Source organism: Tyto alba, unplaced genomic scaffold (genome assembly GCF_018691265.1).
Source record: "Tyto alba isolate M040663 unplaced genomic scaffold, T.alba_DEE_v4.0 Super-Scaffold_20000042, whole genome shotgun sequence".
NCBI lineage: Eukaryota > Metazoa > Chordata > Aves > Strigiformes > Tytonidae > Tyto > Tyto alba.
In genome coordinates this window covers 4,464,250-4,477,142 of record NW_024881293.1, presented here as the reverse complement: position 1 = coordinate 4,477,142, position 12,893 = coordinate 4,464,250, and the positions used below count along the sequence as shown (strand labels likewise).

The following is a 12,893-nucleotide window of genomic DNA, read 5'->3' as shown; positions in this document are numbered from 1 at the left end:
CTCAATATATCCTTCTTAACATATTAATCAACACTCCAAGTTGAAGTCTTCCGCAAAGGTGAAGAAAGTAGTTTCCATTTGGTGGTTTAAAGGTATAATAAATCAATAAGAAACCAGAGTAGCTATTAAAAACTGTATTCCTCCCCCCCCCTACATTTTTAGTGAAAAGATTAAACCACATCAACACTTCACTTTTCTCCTTGAAAAGATTTAACAGCTCAGAAATGCCATAGATACACATGGAGGATGCATGTTCGCTTGGCAATGACAGGCCACCACAATCCACCCCATTCATTCCAGCCAGCAGCCAGAAACACAGGTATCCCCTTAAATGAACCTTTTAAAGACTGAACCCCATTGCACCAAAGGTTAAATTTTGACCTGGTTGCCTAAGAGGCACTTAAAGAATCTTTTGGGCTTATTCCTGGTTTATTTTAATAAAGAAATTTCTTAACTGGCCCCAACAAACAGGGGTAAAAGATTTACTTCCACACTGAATTTTACATAGATGCAGCTGAATCAAAAGGATCTTTTTCATAAATAAATGTACAGTTATTCTCATTACACAGTACTTATTTGCTCAAGATAACTTCCCTCCTTGTGCTCACAAGTCCATTTTTCCTTTTGCATACATTCCATGGTTTCTCTCAAGCTTTTTCCCCATTTTGAGACCATAACAGCATCCTGTCATCATCATTTTTTGCCATGAAAATGGTCATGTTGTCACAGTCAGATTCTGGAATTGTTACTTCAAATAATTAACGACCATATGAAAAGAACCAGGAACAGGTGAATGTAGTTCTGCTTTAATAGATTTTGAAACATTTTAAAGTCAGTGCAACCCACAGGAAAATCTAGAAGTATTGTGAAAATGTCCTACACATACAAGAGAAATTGAAGTGCTCGGTTTTGGGCAGCAGTGCTAGAAATGTTATGTGCAGATTCCTGAACAGTCAGTGCACTTCAGGAATTTCACTGCAGCTTTTTCCATCTGTAAATGCACGCATGTGTGTTTTGAGGCCCTGCAACTACTAATAGAGTAAACCTGAGAGTGTCACCTGCACACTCACTACTGGGCAGCTTAATGCAGTCCTACTGTCTCTTCGAACAGTGCCTAAAGAAAATGGTGTTATCTTAGGATTCAGATAATTTCCATATCACCAAACAGTTGCAAGGAGCCAAACCACATAAAATTTTTCAAGTGACTAGAAACTTAGTTTATTAAAGCCCAGTGCAAGTTGGATTTAAGTTAATGATCATTAATTTTTCCTTATGTGAGACCTAGTCTTGTGCAGCAATTAAAAGGTTGAAGTGGAACTATATGTAGTATTTTAAACAAGTTCACATATTCTCTATACAAATTTGGCAAATTCACGTCACAGCCACAGATCTCATTCTTGCAATTCCTGCAAAATATCTACAGCTCCTCTGTCAGAAGCAAAGAGCGAAGCGACCTGAAGAGCCAGGGCTACCAGGAGTTGGTGACACAGCCCAGGCGACCAGCAGCACAGGACGGCTGGCGATCTCCATGGTCCAGCCTAAACAGGTACGACTTTACTGAAGGAAATACGCTTTCGACATGCTCCCAAAAGAGCTTGAGGCCACAGAGCAGATGAGTATGGAAAAACTGATTGCATCAGAAACACTGCAGCCAACAGGAAATCAGAAACATGATTTCAAAGCCAATCAAAACACCAAAACAAACCCCCCAAAAGTAAGCATTTATATGTGTGCGGATGTAATAAATATTGCAAAGCACATTTATCTTTCCCCCCCCCAGTCAGTAACTATAAAGAAATAACCAATGCACCAAAACATCAGGTTTCTGCAATGAAAATGTCGAAGTCAGCAAAATACCTGCAAGCCAACTGAAGAGAAAGCGTTTGCATTGTCAACCAATCACAAGTTGCTTCCAGTTCTATGCAGCCAAATTAAACCCTCTTCAAATTCACAAGTTGGACCTAAATAAGCACCACAGCATGAAAAGCTTCTTTAGAAGTAGGATGTCAAGAGACTTCCTTTAAAATATAAAATAAAATGCAAGATAAAAGGTTTTCATTGGTCAAGTTTGAAAAATTGTCTTCCTTCAGCCAATCACAGCCTGTCCCTTTGAGCCAATCAAAAATACACCTTTAGGTTTGTCCTTAATTAACACAGCCCAGCTGAGTAACAAAAACTTACAGGAATAGGTGGCTGAGAGACATGTTCTGAGGGTCGGGCAAAGGGAAACAAAATTACAAAGGAGAAGGAATACCAAGGAACAATTAGAGTGGGCAAAAGAACTTATTAATGCTCAGCCATCCTCCTCTATCTTCAGGAATCTCACTGTCCTCTCCAGTTCTGTTTTGTTCAGGTATCCTGTAGTTACTGTCTTCTGTCTTCTGTCTCTGATCTGGAAAATGCCATCACGACATCCTCAGCACCTGTAATAACAATGGACACAGGTAAACGTGTGCCATCATTACTTCCTTTCAAGAACAGTGGATAGATGCAGTACCCAAACTGTCATTGAACATATCCATAAAATAAGAAGGAAAGGAAAAAGAGGACAGAAAGGAGACAAAGCTGTGTTTTCTTATTTTTCTGTGACTGGAACCTGAAGTGGTCTAAACACTTAAAACAGTAGATTTAAAATGTTCCTTCTCAAGACCATGGAAATCAGTTTGTTTTTAAAGAAAACCAAGAATTCCTTGCTTTCCCATATTTCTAAGCAAGATGTAAAAAAAAAAAAAAAAAAAATAGGATTGTCACCACAGGCATGTAGAGATAATCTTTTTTTCCCTGTAAACTCTGGCACTGCATAAGAGACTCATTGTGCTTCTCTGAAGTATGAGCAACTCAGCTGTTCAATAACACCTTTACTGCCCCTTGCATCACACGGTCCTTTTTAAGTGACATTTATGTATTCGTTACTTTATCTTCACATCTAGATATTCATTACTTTTGGCTTTTAAGAATAAAAATTGTTCTAATAGGCCAGATGAAAGGTTTTTGCTTTTCCCTCCTCCCCACTGAAAATCACTTCAACAGCCTTTATAAACTAACCTGTCTTGAAAACATCCTATTCTCTAATAGAAGTGCATTATTTCCTATTTTTTTTTTTTTTCCAAACTGAAGGGTTCCATTTGCCCAGGGAACAGATCTAGCTTTGCTAAGAAACACTTTTATCCCTAGCCTTAAGAAATCTCTTCTAGAAGAGGTCAGTGTGTAGACTTCCTCAGTTACTGGATTGTTTACAAATTTTTTCTTTCCAATTGAGGCTATCAACTGTGTATAATTACCAATAAAACTCATGTCCCTTAAACACAGAAAGATTCTATTACCCTTCTAGAATCATCTCCAAGTCTTTGCAAACTTGTGTGGCCTTTCAAGTAACCATTTATAGTATAACCATTTATATGTATGATCGAGGCTTGTGAATAACATGCCATGCTTAGCTCTCATTCTTCAAAAAGATAACTTGAGATATTCTGGAAAAAAAAAAAAAATCAACTCTGGACTTCTTAACTATACAGTGTAGCCTAACAAGCACTTAAAGAGAAATGTCTTCAGGACAAAATGGAAATAAAAGTACATCATATAGTAGTGTCGAAGTAGTAGTTTAACTCAATATCTCTAGTCTAGACAAGAATTGGAAAACAACCCTGAAGGGCTGAGTGCAATATTATTAATTTTTGTAAAAATTAGATCCCCAAGACAGTCAGATAAAAGTAGATGCTTTCTTTCATCTGTAGATCCTCTAACAGCATTTATATAACTGATCAGAAAATATGATGAATCCTTCAATCACTATCTACATAATTTCTAAAAATCATTTCCTCTATTCAAATGATCCTAAGTGTTTAAGTGCAACAGGTGACTCACAATGACCATTTTGGCCTTCATTATTTAGTTTGGTCTGCTTGGGATAATTTGGCTTAAGTTTTTCTTCAAAGCTTCCATTAAAGGATTAGGCAACAAATAGGAAATGCCAAAAGCAACACTGATTGCCTGTCCCATTCAGGGAACTGGTCAGCTGTAAAAAACTCTCTTACTGTGGTTTGGAAAGTTTGAATTCAACTTGGATGGATCATCAACATGTAAAAATTCTCCAGTTATTTTACTTGAAGCATATCAAGAAGCAAAATTCAGCCTTGTGCCCCAAGCAACTTCTGCCTATACGCCTGCTTACAAGGTAAAAGAAAGAGGACTAATCAAAATTCCTTATCTGTTATCGGTATATGAATTCCCTTTCTTAGTTATCTAATTTGCTCTTTAGTTGCAATATAGAAGGAAAACCAGCCAAAAAACAGAGGAGAAGGCTGTAAATTCCCTTTGATCTATAAAAACTAAATCAGTGCTTGTGAAATGCAACTACGTTTATTTTTATACACTTCACAATTTATTTTCTATACATACTCAAAGGAGGAAATACTAAGAACCAAGCAGTAGTTTGTTTTTCATATGTAGGACCCCTGCCTTACATCAAAAACTGCATTGACACACCCTCTTGCCAACACTCAAAAGCCCTGCAGTCATCTCCCTTTTCATCTCCTCCACAAACTGTTTTTCCTTGATCAAAACTTAAATGATAAATAGCACTAGGATCCAGCTCTGAATTAACAAGTTGCCATGTTGATTTAAAAAAAAAAAAACAAAAAACAAAAAGCATAAGAACTACTAGCCTTTACAAAAAGAAGGATTTGCAAGGATTCTGAAAAACACTTCTATGCTAAGAAGTGGAGAGAGTCACGACACTTGGAAGCATTAAGAAAGCAAGTGCACATGAAGCACAACCTATGCCACTGTATTTTACATGCATCCCCCCTTTAAAGTGGAGGAGGCTTCGCTTTGCAAGTCCAGAGCAGCTGGAGTAGCCTAGCAACCACAGAATCACAGATGACATCACATTAGCACACGAGATGAGCTGGATTACTTAACAGATGTTGATTGTTTTCCTGGGGTCTCTCCTTCCTACAGTGTAAATATGAAAAATAAAAATTCTTACAAGCATCCTTACAAGTTTCATGCAGAAAAGGAAATGTCTTTGCAGATAATCACACAACCCCAGAAACACACAGGTCAGGATTTCTGCCTGTCCCAAACAATCCCAGCTCCTAGCACTGTCCCAGTGCCCAGCCCACCCTGCCGAGCACGCAGCCCTTTAAAACACAGGATGAGCAGAAATAGCTTTTGGCACAAAGGACGCCGGGAATGCTGCAATTCACTTTGGCTTTCAAAATCAAAATAGCTGTCGCTGAAGAGCAGGTTCACACTCAGCTACCTCCTGGTCTAATCTTCTAGGCCCACCTGGCACAGCTTCAGTAGCAGTGCCGCTGTCAATGTGAACTTCCACTAACTTGCCGTCTGCCTGGACTTTGGACAGGAAAAGAGAAAGAAGTACATGAAATATAGCTTGTCAATACAACCGGAAAACAGAAAAAGCCAGATATTTAAACAGTGTTCTATTTGGAGGAAAAAGGAAGAGTACAATAAATAATACAGTGTAAAAGTGTGGAAAATGCTTGCATGCCTATAGTATTACTGAAGTACTATTATGTGCATCCTAAAGGAAGAACTAGAATAGTGGATGAAGAATGGGTCTAAGACTTCAGGGTTTTGGTCTTTCACAGCCAAAGCTAACTGCACAGTCAGCGTGTAGTACCCTTATTTTACCACCCATGTAATCACAGTAAGAACAATTTTAAAAGTTAGCTGAATCTGTGAACAAAGTGAATATGTGGCTTTTTTATAACATCATCAAAAAGTATGCTCTTTCCCTGATGTTCTTTAGCACTTCATAATATGCACTTTCCCATATAGTAGTTTTTAAATTAAGATGGGCAATCAATACAAGAACCAAGGTGGATCAACAATTCATTAAGGAAAGATTATGAACTGTGTTTGAAAGGATAACCATCGTGCTGAAAAAGAGATTACGACTGCACTTTCTTAACAGTTGGCCTTTGCACCAATTTTACTTAATACTTTCATAAATGATCCTGGAACAGAAAAGTAGGCATATACTAATGAAATCTGATGGCAATACAAAGTTAGAAAGTTCTGCCAGAGCACCAAGGAGCAGCAAAACAATATAAAGGAATGAACAAGATAGCAGTGAAGACCAGAGGTGGCAAAAGGGGTTTAGATATTAATTTGAGAAAGGAAGGGGAAAAAAAAAAAAGGTAAAGATTAGAAGTGACATATTTGTCTCATGGTACTTTTATAAATAAGATGAGTAAAGAATGGATTTTATACACAGTTCTGAACAGTTTTATTTCCTGCTCCCTCCTCAGTTTCTTTTGTTATTTGGTAGGACTGCCAATGCTTTCATTTGCAGGAATTACATGCAACCCAGCATTTGCAAGAGCCTTAAGCAATCGCCCTTAAAAAGACAATTTGATCTATCACATTCCAGGTAGACAAGTGGGTGGGTAACAGAGGGCACAACACCCAACAAACAACATCTCGCAGTAAAGACTCAAGCCTCTGCTGATTTCTTTTATTCCCATATTAAAGAGCCAATTATATCCTTAGTGAGATGATACATTAGATCATCTACTTCACACCAAAACCGATAGTTCCCAGCCAGTCTCAGCCCAGTCACTTTCAATACATGTATCACTGCACCCTGAGCCCTTATTTTATATTCACTAACAAGAGACAGTTTGTTACTCAGCACTTCATTCTTCACAATCACTGTGACTCCTGACTGGGATACAAAAGGCCATAGTACTTCCCTAATCCAGAACCACTTTGTTCAGGGAATTTGCAAAAAAATTTGCAAAAAAAAAAAATACCCCTTCATGTTCCTAAGCCAAGCAGTTAGTTACAATATAACAATGTCACAACCTCTTGAAGGGCAGTAAATCCTACTGGTTTTGGTGAGCATTTCGATGATTTGAAACCAGAATGGAAAACTTGTCTGCAGAGCTCAAGAATGTGTAAGAGCATGGTAAGCAAATCAAAGGGATGCTCTCATCAGTGCTTTCAACCTTCCAGAAGCCAGTTACAGAGCATGATTATTTCTGAAGATGTCCTGTAGCAAAAAATAACTGGGTGACATTTGTCCAGAAAAAGGTCATCCACATTTCTCAGCACAAAAGCAGGTTTTGTTCAAGTCCAGTCCCACAACCCAAACTATCCGGAGCTAAATGAAACCCATCTAACAAGTCTGCTCATTAAGCAATTCTACAGCCGCCTGTGCTCATGTACAAATACAAACATTTCCAGAGAATAGAGCAGGGGTTTCTGTGTGGTGAAAGGAAAGCAGGGATTAAAGTACTAGTGAATAGAGCTTCTGCTGCAGTCCCACTTGGCTCCGACAACGGATGTTTTCTTTCTAATCAAGTGAAAAAAAAAAAATGTAAGAAGCAGAGCACAGGTTATAAAGTTAAGCTGCACATTGCCAAAAGCCTGCAACTAAGACAATAGGACAGTGGACCATGCTTACTTTCAGCACATCCTTCACTGAGCTTTGCACTTCCAGTAATTAATGTATAGAACAATGAAAAAGGCACCCTTATACCTGACCTACATTCTATACACACAACTTCTCCCTCCACAGCCATCCCTTTTCTGGGCACACATTTCTACACTGAGACTTATATATACCCAACAAAATATTCCCCATCTTCTCTCATGAACAAAGAATTTATTGTCACAAGCTTTCAGACCTGCAAATGCTTCTTTCACTTCTTCTGCCTTACCCTTTCCCACCCTCACGCTTCCTAGAATTTGAAAATAATAGACTGGTATTGACTATGTCTTATCTTGAAAAGCAACTGTGACAGTCTTACCCCACCAACTTTTCAAAAAACCCTTATGTTCTAATTGCAGTTGACTGTTGAATTTAGTAGTTCTTTTATACTGCTTGGACTTCAGTCTTACCAAGCCAAAACAACATGAAGGTCAAATGACTTCACTGCACAGCAGTAAAGACTGGACATAGCCACTGAACTCAGCACATACAACTGCTCATCAGTTCATCTAAGTTTCAGAAAATGTCACCAAGATGGTTGTTTCCACAGCAAATACTCAGCTACAGTGCCATCAAGCCAGGAGGGTATACGCTGGATTAAAACCACCCTCCCTTAACACAAAGGAGGATGCTAACTGATGCATCTAACAGCTGCTATTTCCAAGTGTTCTTTGAATGATGAACAGATACATACACCTGATTTGGTTGTAGTCACCTGCAAAATTAAACCAACCCAAAAAGCCTTCAGAGATCAGAAGGTTAAACCTGCCATGGATTTCTGAAGGCTGCCAGATTAAAAAAATTCTTTACTTCCCTCAAGATCTTCGTATACACGTTTGTTCAAGAACCTTTCAGCAACTGCCTTCTAAACATTAACTTTTCTTTGAAATTCCCAGTATTAATATCCCAGTCTGGCATTGCAAAAATACAACATGCACTGCTGAGAGGAGCAGCACATATAAACAACCACTGTATTCAAAAGAATACAGCCACACTGAGCGGAGCTCTAACTTCATTTCTTCTTCACTATCTGATATTTCAGAAGCATGGTCCCCCTAACTCCACAAACAGCCTGAGTTCATTTTTAAAGCCCCACCATCCAGAGAATGAGTCTAACCTAGCCAAGTCATGTGTTTGCATCTCAGCTTTGCCCTCCCCAAGGGACCTGCTTGCTTCAAGAACCAGCACGACACTCCTGTTGCTATAGGAACAACAGAGCTGTAATCACCAAGGTCTTAGTATAATTCACTATCATGCTTACTAGCCACAAGATTCCATTTACAGATTTGCCAGAAGAGCGACTTAATAAAGGCAAGTGCTAGCCTACCATTTAGAAATAGAAGTACTTGGAAAACAGGAAATATGATTTTCATGTGGGAGATGCTTCTATGCGTATAACTTCCTGGGAGGCGTTTTGCTTATATTGAAAATATGTGAGAGCACCTTAATTTCATCATTTCAAGCTCAAGAAACCTAATGAGTCTGAGCTGCGTTAGTTCTTGCTGCAATGCAGGGAAGACAACTAATCTGTTAATATCTCAAAACTGCTTATGATCACATCCACTCTCTAGCATATATGCTAGTTGAACAGAGATGCCTTTGGGTTCCTCAGTTATTTTTGGAGCCATAAAAACAAAACAACAAACAACCCACTGATGTCAGCTAAAAAGCTCCTTGAGTAAAGAAAAATGCCCTATATTTTGCACTTTCATATAGGTGTTAGCAACATTACAACAATGATCAAAAAATAAAATGTTTATAGAAAATGTGAGCATGACATTAATGTTTAGTCTCTTAATACTAAATTTAAGTATTAAAAACTTCCACTTAGAATTTTTTAACTGTTGTTCAGGCTTTCCTGGGTTACTGGTATCTAATGCCCTCTGCTAGCAGTTCACCTTTCAATGGTTAGTGAAGTATTTTTAATACATCAAATAAGCCTCATCACTGTTACGGATACAACATGACTCTCCGAATCAGCTGAAGAAGAAAATGTGTGACCAGGCCAAAGTATTAACAAAAATAGATAAAATATCAAGCTACAAACAGAATCCAGACATCTGAATTGCCTGAATGTTCCTTGCTCTTGGTGGACTGTAGCCCATGTTAGGGAAACACCACCACTAGGGAAGTGTGAAGTCCACACACTAAAGGGGTAAGCACTTCCTAAAATTCTGGAATACACTGAAAAGAAATAGCAAATAGAGCTGGAATTTAAAAACTAAACAAAACAAACACTATTTTAAGACTGGAGTACATGTTCTGGTCACTCAAGATCCCTTCACAGATATGTTGCTCTAATATATGTTGCAGCTGTGAATATAAAGAGTTTAGAACACAGACTGGAAATACCTGCACGAATTTCAATTTGGTATCTGCTACAGCACATTTGAGAGCCCTAGACACATGCTGTTATTACCTGGCTTAAACTAATATATTCAGTAATGCAATCAGAATAACTCTGAACTTCCTGTCAGGAAAATAAGATTCATTTCAACATTATACGACGTAGATGCTTCAAAGAGTGAAGGTGTTCCAAATGTAGTTTCAAATGTAAAAGCAGATCTGTTAACAATCCTAACACACAAGTCATTTTGTACATCTGAACTGCTTAATTCATTTTGAAAACAAGATGGGAAATAAAAAGATCAAGAGTTCAATTTCTCCTCTTCCTATAAAAAATAAGCAGAAAATGAAGGGGAGTATTAGAATTTGGGCTTGCTTAAAAACTACAAAGGTATTCTAAGATGCTTCTTAATCAAAATTAGCAATTAACTTCTACATTAAGCGAAGTATCATGGAGGAACTTTAAATGTCAGAGATACTGCTATTAGTAGTGGCTCACTGAAGGTTTATGGCACAAGCACTTGATTTCACCAGGGACAAGCATAAACTTCTTTCTTCAATGCACTGCCACAATGCTGCAAATATATATTGGACACATAGGTTGCAGTGACTCCCTGTGGTCAAACAGACTCAACAAAGAAGTTGACATCTCTTATCAGAAACCCTAGTAGGGAGCACCATACAGTGCTAAGTTCAGCAGTCCTACCTCAGGAAATTACCATGAGGCCACTAGCCAGCTGTTCCAAGACAGTATTTCATGGATACACAACAAAGAAAAGCATAAAAATTGTAATAGAGACTGATACACTTACAAAATTCTAGACTATCCATGCTCTGTACTCTTCTCAAAAAAATAAAAAACCTAAAGTGACCTTCCTGTAATTCTGGAGCTAGACTACAGCATTTTTAAGTGACACACAATAATTTGCAGGTCTGTAACAAAGCTTTAAGAGTGCTAAGGCCAGGATTATCATTCCCTTTTTTGGAACGAAATGGGGGTATGAAATCAGCTTTGTATCTTTTTGTGCCTGCTGGAGGGAAATTACTCTGAAAGATAGGTCTGGGACAAGTTAGGCTGAGAGCAATCTGTCCTACTGCTGGAAGAAAAAAGTGTGAATCCACTGACGTACTAAATCTTTGTAAGTTACTCCTTAAATAACACACCTTTTAGCTGTTGTGTAAGGCAAGTTGCATAAAGAAAAAAGAAAACATCCTCCAGAGGAGATTCAATGAAAACAGCAGAAAAGCAGAGAAGGAAACTCCTTTAAGCAATCTTGAAGAACACAAAACCTTTCAGTGCCTCAGTGTGTGGACCTTGGCCGAGATTTTTCAGCGCAAGACCATGCCATCTAGTGGAGATGGGATCTCCCTAAGGAGGGCAACCTGACACCTACACAATTTGTATTCTCTGCTTCCAGTGGTTCCATCATCAACCCTTCCTGCTTCATCAACACCAGGATATAGCAAAAGGTACAAAGAGGGGGAAACGATTGCTGCGGTGTGAGCCACCACACCTAAGAGCAAAGAGCAACATTATCATTAACTGTCAGAAATCTGGAGATATTTCTAAGGAAATCAAAGTCCTGAGCTTATAGTTGCTTAAGTCCATACAGCATCCTATAGCTTCATCTTTCTCCAAAATAAACAAGTATTTGGCTAGGTTTCCTCACTTTCATTTGTTCTTCACGCTATTCACTACTTATTTTGGAAAGATGGCATATCTAAATACAATAAGAACCAACATCCCTTTCCACTTCTCTAACTATTTAACTATTTCCTTTCTTTGTTCTTTTCTCCCCTAGCAAGAAAAGTCTTAATGGCCAGACCACCATGTTAACTATAATTTGGGAGGATGGAAGGTAGACTGAGGGGTGAAGCCTCCCAGGAAAGACAGCAGTGTCTCAGATGAGATCAAAGCAAGCATCAACAGGTAGGACGTCACTTCCCTATGGACAAAGTTTTAAGAATCTTCGAGGGCTTTAGGAAAATGATGACAGAGAAATCAGTTAGCATCTGTTCAAATAGGGGACAAAGACAACTTTTTGAACACTGTATGAAGTTCTTACATTTCCTGTATTGCATGATTAGTGAGTCTAGAAGCAGACTAAGTAACTGTTGGTCTCTCTTTTGGTTACATGTACAATTTAAGTCAAAAATCAATTTTTTGAGTCTCCAAAGCCCTCTTCAAGGCAAGAAAAAATAATTTTACAGATAATAAAACCAGATAGTTTAGAAAAGGAAGCTAGATCAAGCTGTGCAGGAACACAGCTGTACAAAGTATCTGTGTCCCCTGGCTGGACTTGTGTTTTTATTATCTTATCTTTGCCAAAGTGCAGGTATTTCAGCATACACTTTCATTGTGAGAAATCTAATTATTTCAGGGATAATGCTGAAAAATGTCAACTGCAACTAAGACAGCCTTTCTTAACTGCGCAGCTCTACCACAGTTTTTGATGAGAAACTTGCAAATTTTCACTTTAGACTAGGAGAAAAATTTAAGAATTCTGAGCCAATATATACAAGTAAATCTGTTGCCATCAATCCCCCAGCTATGTGAGGAATGAACATACAAGCTTAAAACTGAAGAGCAAGTCTGTGCAGGTTGTGTTCCTAATGTTTTTCTAAATGTCTTAGATGTATATTAAATTTCTGCTCAACTCAGTTCTTTCTGGCATAAGAGTCTTACAATTTTCCTTCGATATCAAATTCTACATTATGAATGTGATCTGGCATGAGGCCTATGAAGGGGAGAAAAAAAAATTCAGAAAGAAACATCCATGTTCAGAAGAGATTAGCAGATTCAGAGTAGTGCCACACTTGTTTGCCAAGACTTCTGCAAAGAAGTCACAAAAGCTTTGTGTACTTTATCTCCTTAATGGGAATCTAAACAAACCAAAGCAGATTTCTAAACTTAATTCATGTCTACTACCCCTGTCCAGGAATAAATTACGTTGTGCAAATTAAAGAAATGCAATGGGAAACAAATACCTCCTATTAGTAAACATTTCCTCTTACTCTGCTTTGCAGCTTACTTCCACATTTATGGAAATGTGAAAAACAAAAGATGGTAGATGATTCCATCTTATTT

General features: G+C 38.1%; 1 protein-coding gene across 3 annotated transcripts in view; it reads right to left on the bottom strand.

Moving 5' to 3' along the window:
* Positions 1 to 410: 410 nt before the first annotated feature.
* CTNNBIP1 (catenin beta interacting protein 1) overlaps positions 411 to 12,893 on the bottom strand; it is a 33,441-nt gene continuing 20,958 nt past the window's right edge. For all 3 annotated transcript variants that reach the window (XM_033007810.2, XM_033007809.2, XM_042794960.1), the window contains exon 6: positions 411 to 2,423. In XM_033007810.2, the coding sequence (XP_032863701.1) occupies positions 2,365 to 2,423 (59 nt within the window). In that variant the 3' untranslated portion in view covers positions 411 to 2,364. The remainder of the gene's footprint in view (positions 2,424 to 12,893) is intronic.